The sequence below is a fragment of the Salvelinus namaycush genome, chromosome 23 (genome assembly GCF_016432855.1).
Source record: "Salvelinus namaycush isolate Seneca chromosome 23, SaNama_1.0, whole genome shotgun sequence".
In the NCBI taxonomy this organism is placed as follows: domain Eukaryota; kingdom Metazoa; phylum Chordata; class Actinopteri; order Salmoniformes; family Salmonidae; genus Salvelinus; species Salvelinus namaycush.
Window position 1 is genome coordinate 29,722,386 of NC_052329.1, and position 22,373 is coordinate 29,744,758.

At 39.5% G+C, this 22,373-nt stretch overlaps 2 protein-coding genes across 3 annotated transcripts; one reads left to right on the forward strand and one right to left on the reverse strand.

The window, feature by feature from the left end:
- Positions 1-875: 875 nt before the first annotated feature.
- Positions 876-9,209, forward strand: LOC120018279 (succinate dehydrogenase [ubiquinone] cytochrome b small subunit B, mitochondrial-like). The gene is made up of 4 exons (XM_038961392.1): positions 876-961; positions 1,928-2,038; positions 4,291-4,441; positions 7,550-9,209. Exons 1-4 carry the CDS (start codon positions 913-915, stop codon positions 7,713-7,715), a joined length of 477 nt encoding a protein of 158 aa, XP_038817320.1. The 5' UTR covers positions 876-912; the 3' UTR covers positions 7,716-9,209.
- Positions 9,210-9,321: 112 nt separating this feature from the next.
- On the reverse strand, positions 9,322-14,046 carry LOC120018278. 2 transcript variants are annotated; one of them, XM_038961390.1, is made up of 6 exons: positions 13,887-14,046; positions 12,770-12,865; positions 12,582-12,593; positions 10,748-10,885; positions 10,158-10,312; positions 9,322-9,807 (listed from the first exon to the last, which is right to left on the reverse strand). In XM_038961390.1, the coding sequence occupies exons 2-6, from the start codon at positions 12,855-12,857 to the stop codon at positions 9,583-9,585; spliced, it is 618 nt and encodes a 205-aa protein (XP_038817318.1). In that variant the 5' UTR covers positions 12,858-12,865; positions 13,887-14,046; the 3' UTR covers positions 9,322-9,582. The 2 variants fall into 2 exon arrangements, with proteins under 2 accessions (XP_038817318.1, XP_038817319.1); XM_038961391.1 differs by lacking the exon at positions 12,582-12,593.
- Between the last annotated feature and the right edge of the window lie 8,327 nt (positions 14,047-22,373).

Sequence of the window (22,373 nt, forward strand, 5' to 3'; positions counted from 1 at the left end):
CAAAATGGATTGTGTAACTCAATGAAGTCACTTATAGATGATTTGGATATGAAGGACAGAAATGCAAAAATAGGTACCATTGACTTCCATTGGATTTGTGCCACAAATGCTTTACTTGTATTTTTATTGAAACAGTAGCCAGGTAAACAAAACCAAAGCATTGATTGCTGTCGTACCTTGTCCATAGACTGTTTAAATTGTAAGGAAACCAATATGCCATTGTTTAATTTGGGTGAACTATCCCTTTAATATAATCACTGCTATCTATTCAGATTAAAAGGGTAATCTGCAGTTGCTGTATCCATTTTTTTATTTATAATTTAATGATGTACTGCGGTGTACCCATAGATTTTTTAAGAATGTAATTTATAAATGCCTCATGAGCTTAGTTCAACTGTTGTACCCCATCAGAACCCAAAATATGAGCTTGTTTTACTCCAATGTTTGTAAACGAAGTAAATGTAATCAAACACTGTATAGCCTCAAAACATAGTTAAAACTATACCTTTGAAATCATGGATGGTCAATCCTTGCTACCATATCTCTGTCTATGAATTTGAGAGTGATTAAATGTCTCTAGCCCCATCCCTTTCACCGAAATTGTTATAATACATTTGGTAACATATTGCAATGTGCAGTCTTCTATTTTTGCAGATCAACATTGTCCCTAACGTTTGCTCAAAATTGATGTATGTTTCTTATACTTTATTATTGGAAATAGCCTATTAAACCAAGATCAATCAAACATTGCATCATTGTTTGCATTAAAATGCAGTTTGTGTGGCACATGAGAATAACATGAAAAAGCATCCACAGTCGACTATCACCCAGTGCTTATATACCCCTGATCAGCAGTGGACAAAACAGCAACTACATCCGGGTAAGTTGTGTGACCTTGGTTGGTTAATTGTCATGGCGGCCATCGTCAGGTTAAGTTCTGTCTGTCACAGAGGTGTCAAACGTAAGTGTCTTTGTGTGTAACTGTATGTTAATTCCACATTTGTGTGTATTTCATATTGTTGTTCTTGAGAATTACAGATTGTTGCCAAAAGTAACGTTACATATTGCAATGTGCTAGTAGCTAGCAAGCTAACGTATTGTTAGCTGATGGATGAGCAACGTACGACTTTTCAAATTCATAGTGACTTCACCTAGTCGGCTCGGGGTCTTTTGGTTACTGGCCCAAAGATCTTAACCGCTAGGCTTCCTGCGCGAGCTGTCACTGACGTCAATTATTGGCGTCACTGCATTGAATCAAATCTGTTTACGCATCTCGTAAAATAGCCTGAGCAACTAAAATGATCAACCTCGATTCTAAACTCTTCGTATCAGTTTTAGGCCTCATGCTTGTTAGGAATTAAGGCCATCTCAACATAATCAACGTAATCTATCACTTTTCAAAATATTCTATATACATGTTAGGCTATTCTTCCCCTATCAATCCCACATACTGTGGCATGAATCCAATTCATCCATACTCCTACAGTATATGGTCTTTGGCTGCCAAAACTTCAGTTCCTCGAATATCTGCCATTACCATATGTGACCTCTAGTTGTACTTATACTACTTTTAACAACTACCAAGACACACAATTCACACAAACAAGTTACCACAAAAAATGTATAAACCAGATAGGCTACCTGTGATTGCTGACAACCACAATAATGGAATGGTTTATTCATGATACTCCTTGCAGTTTGAGGAAAGAAAGACGCCTCCTCTGATTTATAAAGGCCTATGTGTAATAATATTCACATTTTGGAACCGAGCCATGTGTGAACAACTGTCTACATTACAGTGTAGCCTAAGCTTTATTGGTTTTTGTTGCTTTGTCTTATTTTATAGCCTACTTATAATTGAACAGTAAATATTGTGATTTAGTTGAAAAATTGCTCATGACACTGATTTCTTGTCTTCTCCCCACAGCTCTGTTTTATCGTAGCTCTCTCCTCTCTCGACCCCTGGTTGCACAGCAAAAGGACCAGGACTGTCCCTACCCGTTGACTGCTAGGATTCATGGATCCTCATCTCTCTATGGTTTGTTTCCACGATATAAGAGCTTTGCCGATAGCCTAAAGTTTGCCTGTAGCACTCAAAGATTAATAATAGTATGTTTGTGATTTTTGTGACTTCTTAAAGTAATCAATGTTCAGGCTAGGATACTTATGTAAGGTGATAGTGGTAGGCCTATATTATAAGTATTAGAGCCTACAGCCCTACAAGGGGATTCAAGTATTTTTTTTGCTCTCTCTTGTATACTGAGCTGTCTCATGCAAGAAGGATTTGAGAGAGGGGGTTAAGTCATTTATTGTCAGGGAGCCGGTTAGTGATGTCCCCACTGACATGTTGTTTGTGTGTTTGGTACATACAGTCCATTCGTTAAGTATTCAGACCCCTTTACCTTTTCCACATTTTGTTACGTTATAGCCTTATTCTAAAATGTATTAAATCGTTTCCCCCCCCCTCCCGCATCAATCGACACACAATATCCCATAATGGCAAAGCAAAAACAGGCTAATATATTTTTGCAAATGGATAAAACATTTACATAAGTTTTCAGACCCTTTACTCAGCACTTTGTTGAAGCACCTTTGGCCGTGATTACAGCCTCAAGTCTTCTTGGGAATGACGCTAAAAGCTTGGCACACCTGTATTTGGGGAGTTTCTCCCATCATTCTCTGCAGATCCTCCCAAGCTCTGTCAGGTTGGATAGGGACCGTCGCTGAATAGCTATTTTCAGGTCTCCAGAGATTTCCGGGCTCTGGCTGGGCCACTCAAGGACATTCAGAGACTTGTCCCAAAGCCACTCCTGTGTTGTCTTGGCTGTGTGCTTAGGATCGTTGTCCTGTTGGAAGGTGAACCTTCCCCCAGTCTGAGGTCCTGAGCTCTCTGGAGCAGGTTTTCATCAAGGATCTCTGTGTACTATTCTGTTCATTTTTCCCTCGCTCTTGACTAGGTTTCCAGTCCCTGCAGCTGAAAAACATCCCCACACCATGATGCTGCCACCACCATGCTTCACCGTAGGGATAGTATTGGCCAGGTGATGAGTGGAGCCTGGTTTCCTCCAGACGTGACGCTTGGCATTCAGGCCAAAGAGAATCTCATCCAGAGAATCTTGTTTCTCATGGTCAGAGTCCTTTAGGTGCCTTTTGTCAAACTCCAAGCTGGCTGTCATGGCCACTCTACCATAAAGGCCTGATTGGTGGAGTTCTGCAGAGATGGGTGTCTTTCTGGAAGGTTCTCCCATCTCGACTGAGGAACTCTGTCAAAGTGACCATTTGGTTCTTGGTCACCTCCCTGACCAAGGCCCTTTTTTATTTTTATTTAACTAGGCAAGTCAGTCAAGAACTAATTCTTATTTGTTCTTCTTCTCTCCGGATTGTTCAGTTTGGCCGAAAGGCTAGCTCTAGGAAGAGTCTTGGTGGTTCCAAACTTCTTCCATTTAAGAATGATGGAGGCCTCCGTGTTCTTGGAGACCTGCAATGCAGCAGAATTGTTTTGGTAACCTTCCCCAGATCTTTGCCTCGACACAATCCTGTCTCAGAGCTCTACGGACAATTTCTTTGACCTCATGGCTTGGTTTCTCTGACATGCACTGTCAACTATGGGACCTTATCTAGACAGGTGTGTGCCTTTCCAAATCATGTCCAATCAATTGAATTTACCACAGGTGGACTCCAATGAAGTTGTAGAAACGTCAAGGATAATCAATGGAAACAGGATATACCCGAGCTCAATTTTGATTATTTTCTCACAACACATGGCATGATGTTTGAACTGTGATATCTAGTGAAGCATGAATCTTGAGAACCTAAGCAACAACTTATGATAGCGGGCCACAGGAGGTTGGTGGCATCTTAATTGGGGAGGACGGGCTCGCGGTAATGGCTGGAGCGGAATCAGTGGAATGGTATCAAATACGTGTTTGATGCCACTCCATTTGCGCCGTTGTGGCCGTTATTATGAGCCGTCCTCCCCTCAGCAGCCTCCACTGGAGCATGTTTGTATATTAAAACCTCAAAGATATAAACCTCAGTTACGAACTGACTGGGATAATTGTTAAACGCAACAACAAAAATCCGTAGGCTAATAGACAAACGTAATTGCTTCTATGTGCTAAAAACATGTCAGGCCAACTATAAATCTCTATCTGGCTAAAGGGTTAAAAAATACATGTAAATACACTGTTTTCAATGATGAGTCTTTAAATGATTACCCCCTCTCTACACAAGAGGTTAGTTCTGCATGTGGATGTATGATTGAATGTTTTGTTATTTGCCCTTTTGCAGCCGGCTCTGGGTCCAAAGCTGCCTCCCTGCATTGGACAGGAGAGCGTGTGGTGAGCGTACTGCTGCTGGCCATGGGGCCTGCTGCCTACTACTTCCCTGGACCTGCTGTTGACTACTCACTGGCTGCTGCTCTCACCCTGCATGGCCACTGGTAAGATGAGTTTCCCCTCAAATTGTTCATTGGTTTAAAGGGCACTGGCCAGTGGTCTCACTTCCTTATTCTGGTTAAATATTTTTACTTTCATATTTCCACAAACGATCCTTTCCGGACTAAAATTGTTGTACGTGTTCCGAATAAGCTCAGACCATAGTTTTTCAGCTACAGAAAATGACTTGTGTTGCGACTACAGTCGGAAGCTTTAATGAAGGACAATGGTGAATAGAATAGAGTAGGCAAGTGGTTGGGATAACCAACCAAGTCTATGTCCACTACATTTCTGCTCATGCAAAAACAGTTTTGTTCTTAGCATTTATTTTAATTTCATTTACGAGAGCTTTTAGATTTTTGAAGAGGTGGGCTAAATGTCTCCCTGGAGCACTATGCCATTGCTAGACCACTGACTAAATAAGTGGCAGGTTTAAAGTACAAATCCTAGTCATGGGTGGTGTTAATACCCCTTAGTTTTTCGTTTTGGGTACTTGGATATCCTCAAGGCATGTCCCTCTAATGAAAACCAGCTAATTTCCAGTTGTCAAATGTGTTGCCAACTTGTCACTGAGGAGTTGAAATGCACACTCATATGATCATTTTTTTAAACATCAAGATTACACTTAAGAATGCTGGTCATGTGTAATACACAGTGGCTTTTCCATTTGTGCTACTTTTGTTAAGTGCCTTGGACTATAATGAAGCCATTTTTAAAACTGCGCTCAGTACTATTTAACTTTGCCTTACTTGCTAATGTTTGAGTGCCACTATTTGAACTGGAGTCATCAAATAGCACCATTGTCCAGTTAACTGAGGAACACTATGAGTACGCCTACGAAGCTCTGTCCTCCAAGGCCACTGCTTTGTACATTGGCTTATCTCTTTAGGCATCTTTCAAGGATTTCACCATTTCTCATGCCTTAATGCTTCCAGTTCAGTTTGTTCTCAATGTAATGGTGTTGCTTCCGTCCCTCTCCTTGCCCCGCCCTGAGCTCAAACCTGGGACCCTCTGAATACATCTACAACAGTCACCCACAAAGCATCGTTACCTGTCGCTCCACAAAAGCCGCAGCCCTTACAGAGCAGGGGAAACGACTACTTCTAGGTCTCAGAGCGGCGTCATTGATTGAACGCTACTAGCGCGCACCGCTAACTCGCTAGCCATTTCACATGGGCTACATAAACAGGACAAGACACCCCACTCTGTAGTCTAAACAAAGAATAGCCTAACTAAGGTCGCATGCTGGTTCCTTGAGCTATTGGTGTGTTCCTCAAGGACTTGGTGGCTCCTTGGTGGGTCTTCAGTCATTCAGATTATGCATTTGTCCACTTCCCTCTGCAAAACATTACCCTGGGGAAGCCAAAGATTATGAAGTCAGGACTATGTCCCATAATGACTATGAAGTTAGGACTCAGCTGGAAGACATACCTTTGGTCAGTGGAGGAAAGGGAGAGCGAAGGGATGTTGAGAGGCAGACCTTCAGTCTGCTGCTCTTTTCCTCCACTGAGACTGACCATCAGATGCAGGTACCATCAGCCCAGGATAATAAAAATAAGCAAAACATTTCAAATGTATTCTCACGCAGCTGTTCCTCAAGTAATACAACAATTGATCAATTACCTGTGTGATTATATAGCCTACCTCAAATGTTTTTATATAAAAATACATTAAATGACCGAAGAACAATGCATTGGCAGAGCAATTCAAGAAAAGCCCATGTGGTGATCGCTTACTGCACAAACCTCATTGCTACAGTACTGTTTTTAATTGGTTAATGTTGCATAGGCTTATGTTTTTTAAGTCAGGTTTTAAACAAATCTCTGCGGCCGATCTCATCTTGCAGTTTGACTCAGTGATCTTGACTGAGAAAAGGTTGGTGACCACTGTTCTAGAGTTTTCCCTGTTAACACTATCAATGTTTCCTTTTACTGTGGCAATTGTGATAGAATCAATGCGATATTAGCCACTTTCAATGCAACATACCGAAACAAAACCAACTATGCAAGAGATTGTTGTATACAGAACACATCGGTGTAAGATTCTATTGCATTGACACCACTACTCAGCCCATACTCTACACAGACCGGTGCGGCATAAACAATTAGAGCTGCAGTAGGCCTATATGCAAATAGCCCATTGCCATATATGGATCTGTGCCATTTACTTTGAAATGGACTGTGTTTACAGCATGAGCGGTCGTGAGTAGATGTGCTTGTTTTGAGATCAGAGCGAGAGATGCATGTAGCCACATGTGCACATTTTGTTCATATCCTTTGCTAGTTAGTGAGTTATCCCAGTTATAGATAATCAGCAATAGGGGAGTGATTGCTTCCTACAAGAGCACAAAACTCTAGACATATTTGAAAAACGAGTCAGATAAGCTTTTTGTCTTAAAGGGGCATTGTTGTATTTGAAAACAGGCTTGAATAAGCTAAGTAGGCAGAGGGTAGCATAATTTGTCTGATTCTCTAAAATAATGCTATGGGAATAATAATAATGCATTTTATCTATAAAGTGGTTTCTTGCATCAAACAAAACATTTTCAGTCACTTATCTGACGGACAAGTGGATAAAAAAGGTTCATGTCAAGCCCTGCATGTTTTTTTTCAACAGTCTCATGGAATGTAGGCCTACATTGAACATCACACATTGGCTGTTACTGTAGGCTGAGTGATAGAACCGCTATTTCAATGTTAAAATGTTATGGGATGCATTTTCATACATTGTTTTGATGGTAGGCCACGCTGGTAGGCCTACATTATGATCAAATAGTCACAGTAGCCTACTTGGCCACCGCTAAATGTAAATTAAAGCAGCTACAGCATCTGTGTTCACAGTAAACACGTTCAAGTTTGCAATCAGACCTGAAATAAGCTCAGTGCCCCAAAAAATTAGAGGGAACATTGGTTAATGCTGTTTAGCCACTTCTATTTTGCCTTAGCGTTTACCCACCTTTTGCGCAAAAATACATTGAAGGTATATGGAGTGTTACTTTGCTCACCACGATTATAGTTTACCCACCTATTATTCCTTTTTTTGTTGCCAGTGATTACGTAATATTGTGGTTTTAAGCCGTCTCATACATTTCTTGTATTGTCTTCTCTCTTCAGGGGGCTTGGACAAGTCTTAACGGACTACGTTCACGGAGAACCGAAGATCAAGATGGCCAACGCAGGCCTCTTCCTGTTGTCGACTGTCACCTTTGCCGGTCTCTGCTACTTCAACTACAACGATGTAGGCATTTGCAAAGCGGTGGCCCTCTTATGGAGCAAATGATTGGATTGAGGCTTGGGATGGGTGGCGTGGGCACTGGGATATCAGCCGTCTTGTTCTGGTATGATTGTGAACATTCAAGGGATTATATGTACATTTCTATAAATATATAATTTCACAATATTACCAGTGATTCACAAGTGTCGTAAATCATGTTGAGTCAGGATTTCTTTTGGGGGGGGTGAACTTTTTTTGTTGCATGTTTGTAAGTTCTGGAGGTTTTGTGTTGGGCATCAACAGGTCTGTTTTTGGCATGTTAATAATCTTCTATTGATTTATGTGGACTAAACTAAATAAGTAGTCCCTGACCCCTACCAAACACGCATACACATGCTGCAGTTGGTTAAATGTTATACGGTTAACTTTTACCTGGGGCCTGTTAAGGAGGGTGCAATTTTACACAACGCTTAGATAGAAATGCATTTTGTAGAACAGATGTGATGATCTTATGTAGATAGAATAGGGAATTGTCAGGTTTATTCAATGCATTTCTAGCTTCCTCTCACTGAGTGCACGCCTGTTATCAAACTGCTAATATTCCAAACACTTGTGTATTGCTTATTATCTGGGGAAGTATCCACAGTGATTTACATATTTGAACTGAATTTCAGATCCAGTATGGCAAATTACTTCTCATCTCTTCTGTACTAACTTAATTTATTATGTAGGCGTTGCATTCTTATTCGTGGGATGATTGTGGTATGTTTTTTGTCTGTCACCAGTCTGTAAATACCAGCTAGTGCCCTTCAAGACCATTGTAGTCAGCTTAGTGCCACACATTTAGTCTGTTTGACCTTGCTGGTCTGGTTTGATTGACATGAGCAAATGGATGTGAGCACTGGCAGTATTTAAACCCCATAGCCATACTGTTCTGGACTTCAGGGGTCTGTTCAGAAAGGGTGCAACGTTATAGAACATTGAGATATGCATGTCGTATAACTGATATGATTTGTCATGTGGAATTGGGCATCACCACAGCTCTATTCATTAAATGTCTAACTGCAATGTTCTGAACGTTTCACCTCACTGAGCACATCCCAGGAGCATGTAGAAGAGTAGCCATACTGATCTGTACACCATTGCACTTCCTCCTGTACCAGGCCGTGTTTTAAATAATTATCCAATGACAATATCCTGGTTTTGTAATAATGTGCATAATTTACTTTCTCAGCTGTGCCTGGCATCATACTCTTGCTTGAGTATTTAGCATAGTACAATCTTGTTGGCAGGAATTTCACTTTTCATTTATCTGATCAAGTGTGTGTATGTATGAACAGCTGCTAAGCGTCAAGTTGAGTACAGCTAGCATCAAATATTAAATTAAGTCAACAGCGGGCGCATGCACTTGGTCAAAATGGCAGAGCTTTGTTTTTGTTCTGGTTCTGTTGGGAGTGTTGGCAGAAACAAGTAAGAGTTGTCCTTGTTAAATATCTAAGAATGATGAAGGTATGTCTTTGTTCTCAAATGTCTAAAAGCTTAAATGGCTTTGGAAATTCAGCTGTGTTGTCTGTTTATTAGTGCCCGTCAATTTATACATCACCAATCCGTTTAGATTGTTACTCACAAATTAGCTTGGGAAGAAAAATGCACCTTTAGCCTTTTCAGAATAAATGTGGATATGGATTTGATTATGTATTAAATCAGTTTAATACAGAGCATATACAGAGGACGGTAGACTACACACAGGTAGAAACCGTGTCTGATAACTGGTCAGAATGACTAAGCAATCAAACTTAAGTGTATACTACTACTCTATAATGGGTATTTAAGCATTAAAAAAAAAACATTTTATAAACCATCCCACTGAAAAATAACTTTCTATTCAATAAACACTGAGTATTTACAGTGGCTTAACAAAAGTACCATAAACTCAACATGCCAGTAAGCGCATACTACAGTTCTCATCCACACAATCCTCAGGCACCTCCCTGAGAACTAACTTCATGAGCTCTGCATCTGGTCCAGCCTCAAAGCTCAAGTATGACCTAGACAACAGCGATGACTCAAATCTGTACTGAGATGTACCAGGAATTAGTTCCATGAAGAACACAGCCTCATGTTGTGAGCTGCCAATTTGGTCAGGCAAAGGTTGCTCCTGGGGGAAAATAGAGGGAGAGGGTTACCTTTGTCTTGTCAATGTGAAGTTTGTTTGTGCGAACAGCTGGTATGAAGGTACAGTAATAATCACACCTGGGTTGTGTTCAGTAGGGAGAAACTATGAAGTGGGAATGTACTTCCTGATCTTATCTCATAAGGAGAACACCGATTTCTGTTTTTCTTAAACGACTGCTGAACCCAACCCAGTTGTCAACCCAAACTAAGGCTACAGAGACTGTACAGAGGGTGTCCATTGCTTTGTGGGAAGTTCAGCTGTAAAATGTGAAATTAAGCCATACGTTAAATGTAACGTAGATGTAAGCACTTCATTTCAAAATGTATGCTTACCAGTGGTTTAGCAGAAACTCCTTCTTGGTCCCCATTCTTGCAGCACACCATATAAGTTTGCTTACAAGGTGATGTCACAGAGAGAATAACAGCACTTCCTCTGGGCTTGTCAATGTCATTGTTTCTATATACTTGGATATTGAACCGGCAATCATCTAGAAACCAGATAACAAGAAAAAAATATGCATCCAACAGAGGGAAATATGTCTTGCAGCAATATGCGTAAAGTACTTTTGCACGTTTTTGTCATAAGGATGTCACATGATCTTCCCTGATGCATGGTGTTGTGATATGCAGCAAGCGCATCAGTAGCCTAATCTCTGTATTATACGTTGAGGGCCGGTTTACTGGACACAGATTCAGGGGTTAAAGCCCCAAAACAATCCCATGACTTAAACTTAGAGGTAGACTCAGCGAAATGAAGTTGCCACGAGCAACACTGCAGATTTGAAATGAGCGAGATTCAAGACTTCACTCTCACCATTTTGTACATGTATTAAACCGTGAGATGCCAATTCCATATGACAGAAATCCTTCACAGTGATGGATAACTTTAACCCCAGCAAATTGGGTTCTCTAGGTACATTTACCTGCTTTGCATTGCTCCTTATTCCGCTCTTTAAACGTGAGAACGTCTTCATCTACAACCAGGAATCGGTTGTTCTTGATTTGGATCATTTTTTGGAAGCATTTATTATTCTCCTTTTTAAAATCATCCGACTCTAAATCTGCAGAAGAGGAGGGAATGTGTGAAGACAACAAACAAAAAACATTTGACAGTGTGATATACACAGTGTAGTGGCTTCCTTTCCTCTTTACCATAGCCACTGCCCAAGCCTGAAGCGGGTTTGTTTCGTACGCATACAGTCCACACTCAAGGTTTCCAAACGGCCAAACATTCAATGACATCCAGGGATATGGTGCAACAAAAATGTTTATTCTTCTTATATCTAACAAAAAAATTATTCTCCAATCAACTTAAAGCATAGATTACTTGATATGGAAAATACATAATATGACCTGTCTGTATGTATGTCTGTATGGTCAAACAACTATACCGTTCCCGCGTCTAGCAAGGACTCCTTCCCCCGAAGGCCCAACTTCCTGACTTTATCCTAACACACTTACCACAGTATAATGAATGGGCAAGAGGGGGGGCCAAAAACTGAGTTACGCTAACAACAAATGAATATATCTCAATCAGGTAAATATAAATCATAAAGGTACGTACCTAATATTTCATCATATAGATGAATATATTTACACAAATGTACATGGAGCTCAGTATGTTCAGTCTTTTATACAAATATGTCCAAATCGGCTCTAACACACAGAGTATACAAAACATACTGACCAGGTGAATCCATGTGAAAGCTATGACCCCTTATTGATGTCACTTGTTAAATCAACTTCAAATCAGTGTAGATGAAGGGGAGGAGACAGGTTAAAGTAGGATTTTTAAGCCTTAAGACAATTGAGACATGGATTGTGTATGTGTGCCATTCAGTGGGTGAATGGGCAAGACAAACGATTTAAGTGGCTTTGAACGGGGTATGGTAATAGGTGCCAGGCGCACCGGTTTGTGTCAAGAACTGCAAAAGACATCCAGCCGACTCGACACAACTGTGGGAAGCATTTGAGTCAGCATCCCTGTGGAACGCTTTCGACACCTTGTAGGCTGTTCTGAGGGCAAAATGGGGGTGCAACTCAATATTAAGGTGTTCAGTGTACATGTTTTAAAGTAACTGTCCAGTGTTTTCAGATTTATATGAAATATGACCTATAATTAATTACAATACGAGTTAATTAATAATAAATTAATATATAATGTTAATATTATTTGAAAGAAAAACGATTTAAAGTATATTAAAAAGCAATTTATCTGTGTTGGAATGGTGTGAGCGTACACCAACAACAGAATGGTATGGGCATATACCGGTCCTCAGGAGGATGACATCAGAGAGGAAGAGGCTAAGCGAAAGGATCCACTCCCGTCAAAATCTGTCCACGTGGGAATACAGCGATAAGCAGACCAGTAAGCAGACCGCCTGCCTTCCCGCCTTTAGGACAATGACTCCCATTGTTAGGGTGGAGACAAGACCATCTCGTCATTATATACAGCATCTCTGATGGCATCATCCTCTATGAGGAAATAGAAGGCATTTTTTAAATGTTTTGTTTGAGATACAAGTTTGAGGTGTGGTTTTTGAAGTGTTTTTTCTCCAATTTATGCTTTGGCCACAAACACGAGTATAGCATGAGTCAACAACATTATTTGGGTATGAGCTAACAGAATGTGAGATTTTCACTGGACAGTTACTTTAACATTCTATGTTTTCAGCTGGAACTAAATAGCACATGGTCTAGGTAAGATGAGCCACATCTACATAACTTGTAATAGTAATTGTTAGAAATGTATATTACCTTCATGTTCGACTTTACATGGAATCAGTCCACACAGATAACATGAAGAAAACACAAAGACACAAGGAGCAGAGGGTGACATCTCTGACAAAGCTTTGAACATTATTCACATTCTTTTTTTAAATGGTAGTTTACACGTGTGGATATAAAAAACAAAGTTCAGTCAACCTTTTAAAGCACCACTTTACCTTGAAAAAAGATGTCCTCCTTGTCTACTACCGCAAACTCAACACACTTAAATTCGGAGCTGCTTGCCATCTTCTCAGAATCAAACATGAACGTCACTAGAGGCAAAAATATGTTATGAGGCTTATATTTATGACAAATATTGTCAAACATGTATTTATCCACTCACTGGCCATGTGCCCTTCATATATATAGATCTATACGTAGGCTAGTTAAAAAACCTACTCAAGTAGCCTTTTAAAATACTATAATATAGCTTATATAATTTACATTTAATAAAACACTACTAATTAGAATAGCCTCTGTCATACCAATGCAGATGTGGGATTTTCTTTCAAACACCAGAGGGAGACATTTCACTTGATTATGCCATGAATCGAGCTGCACTGAGGAACACCTTCCCTTTTCTTTACATAGACTGCCCAGATGAGAGGTGAAACTCAATATCAGGAAGGTGTTCCTAATGTTTTGTACACTGTAATCGCCATTCCAGGACTACAGTTTGCGCTATCCGGGATCATTGGGACGTCCCTACCCTAAACCCTACATTTACCGTAACAATTTTAAAGGAAAACTTCAAATGAGGTAAGGATGTCCCAATGATCCCATATTGCAAGGACACTAGAGCTATCATCTTTGATCCATCCTCAAGATCCATTGGCACAGTCATCCGATCATACACATAGCCCTACTTTTAGTGATAGGAAACGCTGCCAACTCAGTAAACAGAACCCAACATGTTTATCATACACTCATATTATTGTCATTATCGTTGAATCAATGTACATTGTCTTAATAAAACTACCCAATTGGCCTACTCTCGGGCTACATGTGTGTTTTGTTCCACACGTGTTTAATGCCGTGTTCAAAACAACTGGGAGCTCAAAACTCTGAAATCGATTTGAAACAGTCATCCAACTCGAAATTCCTACTCGGGAACTCTGGCCTCTTTTTAGCGCTCAGATATGAAGCTCACTAAAGTCATGATTTGACCTCGTATTTTTCCTCGTTATCAGTTGTTTTGAATGCGGCATAAATGCCCGGTAGGTAGAGCACAACCAGGAAGTGGTTTCAATCATAAACCATTTAGATTCTACAGAATTCTTAAAGATATCTTACCTCGGAAATATCGCCTTCTGTAGGCTATTCAGTCATGCCTTGAACTTAGAAAAGTTTCTTAAATCTGTTTCTAATCTTCCCAGAGATAGTTTGTACCGACAGATGTAGCCTATTCATGTGTGGCACCTCCGACACTCGGTCGCATTGTTGCTAAACCCAATTTATGCTTTAAACAACTGAGGCTGTGATGTAATCGCGGCGCCTCCGAAGGCTTGCAGAGGCCAAATCGAGCACCACAACACTATGCGCCTCCCAAATTTTGTAACGCAAAAAGTAGAAAGGGGGCTAATGACTGTTTCTCTAACTTCAACTATAAACGTTTGGGAATATGATGACATCGTTAAAGTAGTGTCCATATCAATTTTGGACAGGTAACTAGTAACTAATCAGTAACGGGACTTTGGGATGACCCAAACTCAGTAACGTAATCTGATTACATTCAGTAACTTTTAGAAATGTACGTTACCAATTTAACAACATATTGCTAGATAAATCAATGTTCAAGTTTATATAGCTGGCCATATATGGATGTTAAATTTTACTTTATGAGTTGGTTATGTAGGCTCCTTCTAACCCATCGCTTTCTACTACATATAATAATAATATGATTAAATTATATCTTTACATTAAAAACCAAAGTCTATCAGAATTCCAGTCATTCCAATAAATATTACACCCCATGATCTTCAAGAATAGGACTTGGAAATATGGAAGTATAGATTAGCCAAATTGTTTTATCTGAGCATAACCCCAAAACTAAGGATTTATTAGCCAGCCCTACTCAGTTGTTTAGGATTTTGTTGTCATGGAGGACTGATTGGGCTCATTGATTCGATGCTGGGCTCATCGATTCGATGCTGCGCTCAAAGAATGGCATGCTTTGAGCACTACTGAAAAGTGCTATTTACATGTGAAAAATTAATGCCATATGCTGCATTTGCTATAGGCCTATTGTTTACCTTTTTGTTGGTGACACTTTGATATCTTGATAATATGCAACTGTTTGAAGGGCAAATCATCAGATGAAATAATAAGAAAACAGTCACCCCGCCTCTGTTTTGGTAAAAAACTGAGGGATGGGCCTGGAGAAATGTAATCCCTCTCAGATTAATAGACATAGCTATGAATGCAAGGACTGATTATCCATGATATCAAAATTATTGTTTTAACAATGTTATGAGGCTATACAGGGTTTGTTTACATTTACAATGTTTACAAACATTGGGGGGAAACAAGCTTATATTTTTGGTTCTCATGGAGTGTGACAATTGAACTAAACTCATGAGGCATTTATAAAAGTTATATTCTTCAAGAATCAATGGATAAATATACAGTACCAGTCAAAAGTTTGAACACACCTATTCACTCAAAGGTTTTTCTTTATTTTTTACTAGTGAAGACATCAAAACTACTATGAGATAACACATATGGAATCATGTAGTAACCAAAAAAGTGTTCAATAAAATATTTTATATTAGAGATTCTTCAAAGTAGCCACCCTTTGTCTTGATGACAGCTTTGCACACTCTTGGCATTCTCTCAACCAGCTTCACGAGGAATGCTTTTCCAACAGTCTTGAAGGAGTTCCCACATATGCCGAGCACTTGTTGGCTGTTTTTCCTTCACTCTGCGGTCCAACTCATCCCGAACCATCTCAATTGGGTTGAGGTCAGGTGATTGTGGAGGCCAGGTCATCTGATGCAGCACTCCATCACTCTCCTTCTTGGTCAAATAGCCCTTATACAGCCTGGAAGTGTGTTGGGTCATTGTCCTGTTGAAAAACAAATGATAGTGGGACTAAGTGCAAACCAGATAGGATGGGGTATCACTGCAGAATGCTGTGGTAGCCATGCTGGTTAAGTGTAAATCACAGTGTCACCAGCAAAGTACCATCACACCTCCTCCTCCATGCTTCACTTGGGAACGACACATGCCGAGATCATCCATTCACCTACTCTGTGTCTCACAAAGACATGGCGGTTGGAACCAAATATGTAAAATTTGGACTCATCAGACCAAAGGACAGATTTCCACCGGTCTAATGTCCATTGCTTGTGTTTCTTGGCCCAAGCAATTCTCTTCTTATTATTGGTGTCCTTTAGTAGTGGTTTCTTTGCAGCAATTCGACCATGAAGGCCTGATTCACGCAGTCTCCTCTGAACAGTTGATGTGGAGATGTCTGTTACTTGAACTCTGTGAAGCATTTATTTGCACTGTAATCTGAGGTGCAGTGAACTCTAATGAATTCATCCTCTGCAGCAGAGGTAACTCTGGGTCTTCCTTTCCTGTGGCGGTCCTCATGAGAGTCAGTTTCATCATAGCGCTTGATGGTTTTTGCGACTGCACTTGAAGAAACTTTCAAAGTTCTTGACATTTTCCGCATTGACTGACCTTCATGTCTTAAAGTAATGATGGACTCTCGTTTCTTTTTGCTTATTTGAGCTGCTCTTGCCATAATATCACACTCGGGGCTCCCAAGTGTTGGGAGTACCATAGGGCGGCGCACAATTGGCCCAGCGTCGTCTGGGTTTGGCCGGTGTAGGCCGTCATTGTAAATAAGATTTTTTTCTTAACTGACTTGCATGGTTAAATTTAAAAAAATAAAAAATGGACTTGGTCTTTTACCAAATAGGACTATTTTCTGTATACCACCACTACCTTGTTATAACACAACTGATTGGCTCAAACGCATTAAGAAGGAAAGAAATTCCACAAATGTACTTTTAACAAGGCACACCTGTTAATTAAAATGCATTCCAGGTGACTACCTCATGAAGCTGGTTGAGAGAATGCCAAGAGTGTGCAGACCTGTCATCAAGGCAAAGGGTGGCTACTTTGAAGAATCTCAAATATATTTTGATTTGTTTAACACTTTTGTGTTAAACACTTATGTGATTCCACATGTGTTATTTCATAGTTTTGATGTCTTCATTATTATTCTACAATGTAGAAAATAGTTGAAAATAAAGAAAAACCCATGAATGAGTAGGTGTGTCCAAACTTTTGACTGGTACTGTATATAAAAGAAAATATGTTTTCTAAACAAGGCACATTTGTTTTGAAAGCATGGTGTAATTTGTACCCAATTTTAAATGAAACAGATTGAGGTTATGATCAAGTTGCTTCCTGTTAGGATAATGGCCATGGATACAAAAGGAAACTTTATTCTATATTTAGTTTTTTTGTGAGAACATAATTAGCATAACTGATCAACTCAAATCTGTAGTCCCAAGGCTGTCAATTTAGTATGGCATAAACACCACACTAATACATTTACATAATTGATCTCTTACAGACATGTCTGTGGTATTGACCAAAATGCCAATTATAGTTAGTTTGTAACTATTAAATATTTCTTACATGCTAAATACTGTAGAGGGTTTGCTGTCTTGTGAACATGTATTATCAAAACTCAATGCACAGTACACTCATCATATGATTTATCATCAAACATGTGTACCGACTTCAAGGTGAAATTGAGAAGATATGAAAATATGTTTGTTTGAGAACTAATACTTCATAAAAAGTCATTATAATAGTAGGAAACCATGATAGTCAGTTGATTGAAATAGCACAGCTCATCCTAAATCCAGGGAAAAGAGGGTTAACTCAAATTGCAATATTCCAATAACTTGCATTCAACCTATGGTCAGGAATTCAACATTACGTAAAGTTTGTCGAAAACCCCTGGTTTATCTTTGCATTTATGATGATATAACATTGAGCGGTTTCACATTCATGTCCCATATATGGTTTCCCTTTTCATCTGTGCCTAGACTGTATAAATCAGCGCTCATAAAGTCAGAGATGGGGTGACATGAGGGGAAATGGTTTATCTACCTACACCAGTTATTGCATTAACCACTTTAACATGCTCGCCTACGAATTATTTCCCTGTCAAGTTTGTCAAAGCATTTCTCCTCGTTTTGACAAACAGACAGTTTGATTCAATTTAAGTGGGACATTGCAGTAACTGATGACACAGGCAGGCTATGGTATAGTTTGGCCTCACTGTGAGAGGATGTGAGTAGAGTCAGAAAGAAAACATGCTGAAATGACTGAGCTCTGCATCTGCAGCATTGCATATTTAATATTTTTGATGAATGTCCATGGGGACAAGAGTGACGCCACTGGACATAAGAAAATGTACAGTAACTGAAATGATTAGGAAATAGCTCTCAGCTTTAGACCACACACTGCTGAAAGGACACTGTACTTATTGTACAAAAATAACACTTTTGGATGTTAGATGATCGGAAATGCAGAGAGCATTTAAATTCAGACCTGGGTCAAATACACATGTCAAATGTGTGCTTGATTTAACCGTTTGCACTTTGGGTACTATGCTATTGGTTCCGTTGTACTGGCTAAAATTAATCAAGCACAGCTCAAGTATCTGAAAGTATTTGTAATACTGTAGGTCAGGGTTCCCCAATAGGCCAAATTAAGAAAAAAATCTCTCTCAACTAAAATCACCAGGATATCAGCTCAAAGTGATTTTACTTTAGGAAATCTGCTCCCAAGTATTCCCACGCATACATGGAGGCATATGTGATCGTATCCCAATGTAATAAAGGTCTGAAGTGTTCTGTTTTTGTCAAATATATCTGTTTGGGATTCTTGCAGTCAATTTGCAGTGTACTGTCACACCCTGGCCTTAGTTATCTTTGTTTTCATTATTATTTTAGTTAGGTCAGGGTGTGACATGGTGTATGTATGTGTTTTTGTAGTGTCTAGGGTGGTTGTAAGGTTAGGGGGTTTATTAGAGTAGTTGGGTTTATGTTTAGTATAGAAGTCTAGCTGTGTCTATGGTTGCCTGAAGGGTTCTCAATCAGAGACAGATGTCATTAATTGTCTCTGATTGGGAGCCATATTTAAGGCAGCCATAGGCACTAGGTTTTTGTGGGTAATTGTCTGTGTCTATGTTATACGTCTGTAGCCTGTGTGTGCACTACGTTCATAGCTTCACGGTCGTTTGTTTGTTTTGTTAGTTTTTTTGTAAGAGTGTTTCTTTTCGTGTTACGTCTTCGTCATCAATATTAAAAGGAAGATGTATTTCTCACACGCTGTGCCTTGGTCCAATCTCTCTTATCAAGACGATCGTGACATGTACAAATTATTTATAACTATGTTCCGCCCCATCGGCCCACGGCTGAATGTAATTGGTGACCCATCCATATCATGCGATAATGATAACTAGAACGATAAGTTTATAAATAATATGACCACAGTTTAAAATTATAATTTAAACGAATACTACTAATTTGATGGTTGTAGTCATCAGATGTCCCATTAACAACCACCCATATCGGCTAACTTTTTAATTTCACATTTCTCAAGTATAGGCAAATTATCATAATGAATGATAACAGCAAAATGCCTGTGATAAGTGATTGTAATGTTCGGTTTATCGTTCCAGCTACAGGCTACTGGCTAAAAAAGTTCTGTGAACCCTTTGGAAATGCCTGGATTTCTGCATAAATTGGTCATAAAATTTGATCTGATCTTCATCTAGGTCACAACAATAGACAAACAGTCTGCTTAAACTAATAAAACACAAACAATTATATGGTTTCATGTCTTTATTGAACACCCCGTGTAAATATATATATATTTTTTAAGTATGTGAACCCTTGGATTTAATAACTGGTTGACCCTCCTTTGGCAGCAATAACCTCAACCAAACATTTTCTGTAGTTGCGGATCAGACATGCACAACGGTCAGGAGGGCCACTCCAGAAGGCGTATTTTCTTCTGTTGATGTAACGGGCTTCCTCCTTCTCTTCATCCGAAGAGGAGTAGCAAGGATTGGACCAACGTGCAGCGGGGTGTGAATTCATAATGATTTATTAAACAAAAACGACGAAACACAAAATAACACTTAGAAATACAAAATAACAAAAACGAATGTAGACTGACCTAAACCATGAGAACTTACATATAACACGAAGCACGTAGGAACAGGTACAGACTATAACAAACGAACGAACAAACGCTACAGTCCCGTGTGGTGCGCAGACACAGACACGGACGACAATCACCCACAAACAAACAGTGAGAACAACCTACCTTAATATGACTCTCAATCAGAGGAAACGTCAAACACCTGCCTCTAATTGAGAGCCATACCAGGCAACCCAAAACCAACATAGAAACAGAAAACATAGACTGCCCACCCAAAACTCACGCCCTGACCAATAAACACATACCAAACAACAGAAAACAGGTCAGGAACGTGACAGTTGAAGCCATTCTGTTGTTAATTTACTTCTGTGTTTTGGGTCGTTGTCCTGTTGCATCACTTAACTTCTGTTGAGCTTCAATACGCGGACAGTTAGCCTAACATTCTCCTGAAAAATGTCTTGACAAACTTGGGAATTCATTTTTCCGTCGATGATAGCAAGCTGTCCAGGCCCTTAGGCAGCAAAGCAGCCCCAAACCACGACGCTCCCTCCACCATACTTTACAGTTGGGATGAGGTTTTGATGTTGGTGTGCTGTGCCTTTTTTACTCCACAAGGTGTTTTGTGTTCCTTCCAAACAACTCAACTGTAGTTTCATCTGTCCACAGAATATTTTTCCAGTAGCACTGTGGAACATCCAGATGCTCATTTGCGAACTTCAAACATGCAGCAATGTTTTTTTTGGACAGCAGTGGCTTCTTCCGTGGTGTCCTCCCATGAACACCATTCTTGTTTAGTGTTTTATGTATTGTAGACTCGTCAGAGATGTTAGCACATTCCAGAGATTTCTGTAAATCTTTAGCTGACACTAGGATTCTTCTTACCCTCATTGAGCATTCTGCACTGTGCTCTTGCAGTCATCTTTGCAGGACGGCCACTCCTAGGGAGAGTAGCAACAGTGCTGAACTTTCTCCATTTATAGACAATTTGTCTTTCCATGGACTGATGAACATAAAGGCTTTTAGAGATACTTTTGTAACCCTTTCCAGCTTTATGCAAGTCAACAATTCTTAATCTTAAGTATTCTGAGATCTCTTTTGTTCGAGGAATGGTTCACATCAGGCAATGCTTCTTGTGAATAGCAAACTTAAATTTTGTGAATGTTTTTTATAGGGCAAGGCAGCTCTAACCAACATCTCCAATCTCGTCTCATTGATTGGACTCCAGGTTAGCTGACTCCTGAGTCCAATTAGCTTTTGGAGAAGTCATTAGCCTAGGGGTTCACATACTTTCCCCAACCTATACTGTGAATGTTTAAATTATGTATTCAATATAGACAAGAAAAATACAATAATTTGTGTGTTATCAGCTTAAGCACACTATGTTTGTCTATCATTGTGACTCAGATTCAGATCAAATTTGATGACCAATTTATGCAGAAATCCAGGTAATTCCAAAGGGTTCACATACTTTTTCTTGCCACTGTACGTCAGAGGGACTGTTTCAATTCAGACAGTTTCACCCGCATATAACAAGAGATATGATAGGTGCTATCGTCCCGTTGGTTTAGGCTTATCCGTCATGAACAGGTCATTAGAAATCTGTGGTGTGTTATCTCCAGACATTTTACTTCTCTACACGGCATTAAATGACATTACAATTAACAAGGATTAACAGGGAGGAGCTTGTTCAGCGACCATCCAATCTTGGAAGACCAAAAGAATATGTTTCCATGCTGTATATAAGAAACGTCTTATTGGCTAAATGAGGAAAGTCTCGAGAGTTAGACTAAACATTCCAAACTGATAGGTTCATAGAAGGTGACCACCACTGACCTGGCTCGAAAGGGAAGATGAAGACCATGATCTCTCAAGATAAAACATCATAAACACACATAATTATGGATACATGGAGAAATACAAACAAATATCTCAGGAAATTCCCTATAATACTGTCAAAAACAGCTTTTAAACAGCCTCATTCCACAATTTCAGTGTATAGAGCTGGAGGGTATGTTCAATATTATGAGTGCATGGAGGATTTTTTGTCATGGGAATGTCCTGTACTGAAATGAGCTAATTTAACCAATTACTTACTTTCAAATGTAGGGACAGCTAGAGAATCAAAAAAATCATAAACCCACTCTAAAAACACATGCTTTATCGACTGGGTTGGCTAACAACTTCCAGATTGTAATAACATTCAAATTGGGGGTAATATAACACAGTAAATTCACAGTTCAGCGTACTGCAGGGAAAATAACACTAAACCTACATTTAAGTGATAATACCAGAGAAGCCACTCAATGGGCACAGACGTCAGTTCAACATCAATTTTTGTCAACTAAGGTGAATTCAAAGTGAAATAATCAAACATTTTTACCATGTCAATGGATTTACTTTACTTTAAAAGATCAGTAAAAAAAAGGGGGGGGGAAAAAGACAGAAATTCAGTAAATTCCTTTATGTTGATAACTTTTGCCCGGTTAGTCTGATAAGGTTCCAGGCATCCCATAATGTGACTTTTTTGAAATGACTGAATTACTTTTAGTTAGTATTACCAAATAAAGTGAAACCACAAGTCTT

Bases quoted from the DNA above. Each gene is read 5' to 3' on its own strand.
- LOC120018279 (XM_038961392.1), top strand. From the start codon at position 913: ATGGCGGCCATCGTCAGGTTAAGTTCTGTCTGTCACAGAGGTGTCAAA. The intron at 2,039-4,290 runs GTTTGTTTCCAC...GCCCTTTTGCAG, and splicing joins TGGATCCTCATCTCTCTATG to CCGGCTCTGGGTCCAAAGCT. The intron at 4,442-7,549 runs GTAAGATGAGTT...TTCTCTCTTCAG, and splicing joins CTCACCCTGCATGGCCACTG to GGGGCTTGGACAAGTCTTAA.
- LOC120018278 (XM_038961390.1), bottom strand. From the start codon at position 12,857: ATGTTTGATTCTGAGAAGATGGCAAGCAGCTCCGAATTTAAGTGTGTT. The intron at 10,313-10,747 runs GTAAATGTACCT...TCTGGTTTCTAG, and splicing joins TAAGGAGCAATGCAAAGCAG to ATGATTGCCGGTTCAATATC. The intron at 9,808-10,157 runs GTAAGCATACAT...ATTTTCCCCCAG, and splicing joins GAGTTTCTGCTAAACCACTG to GAGCAACCTTTGCCTGACCA.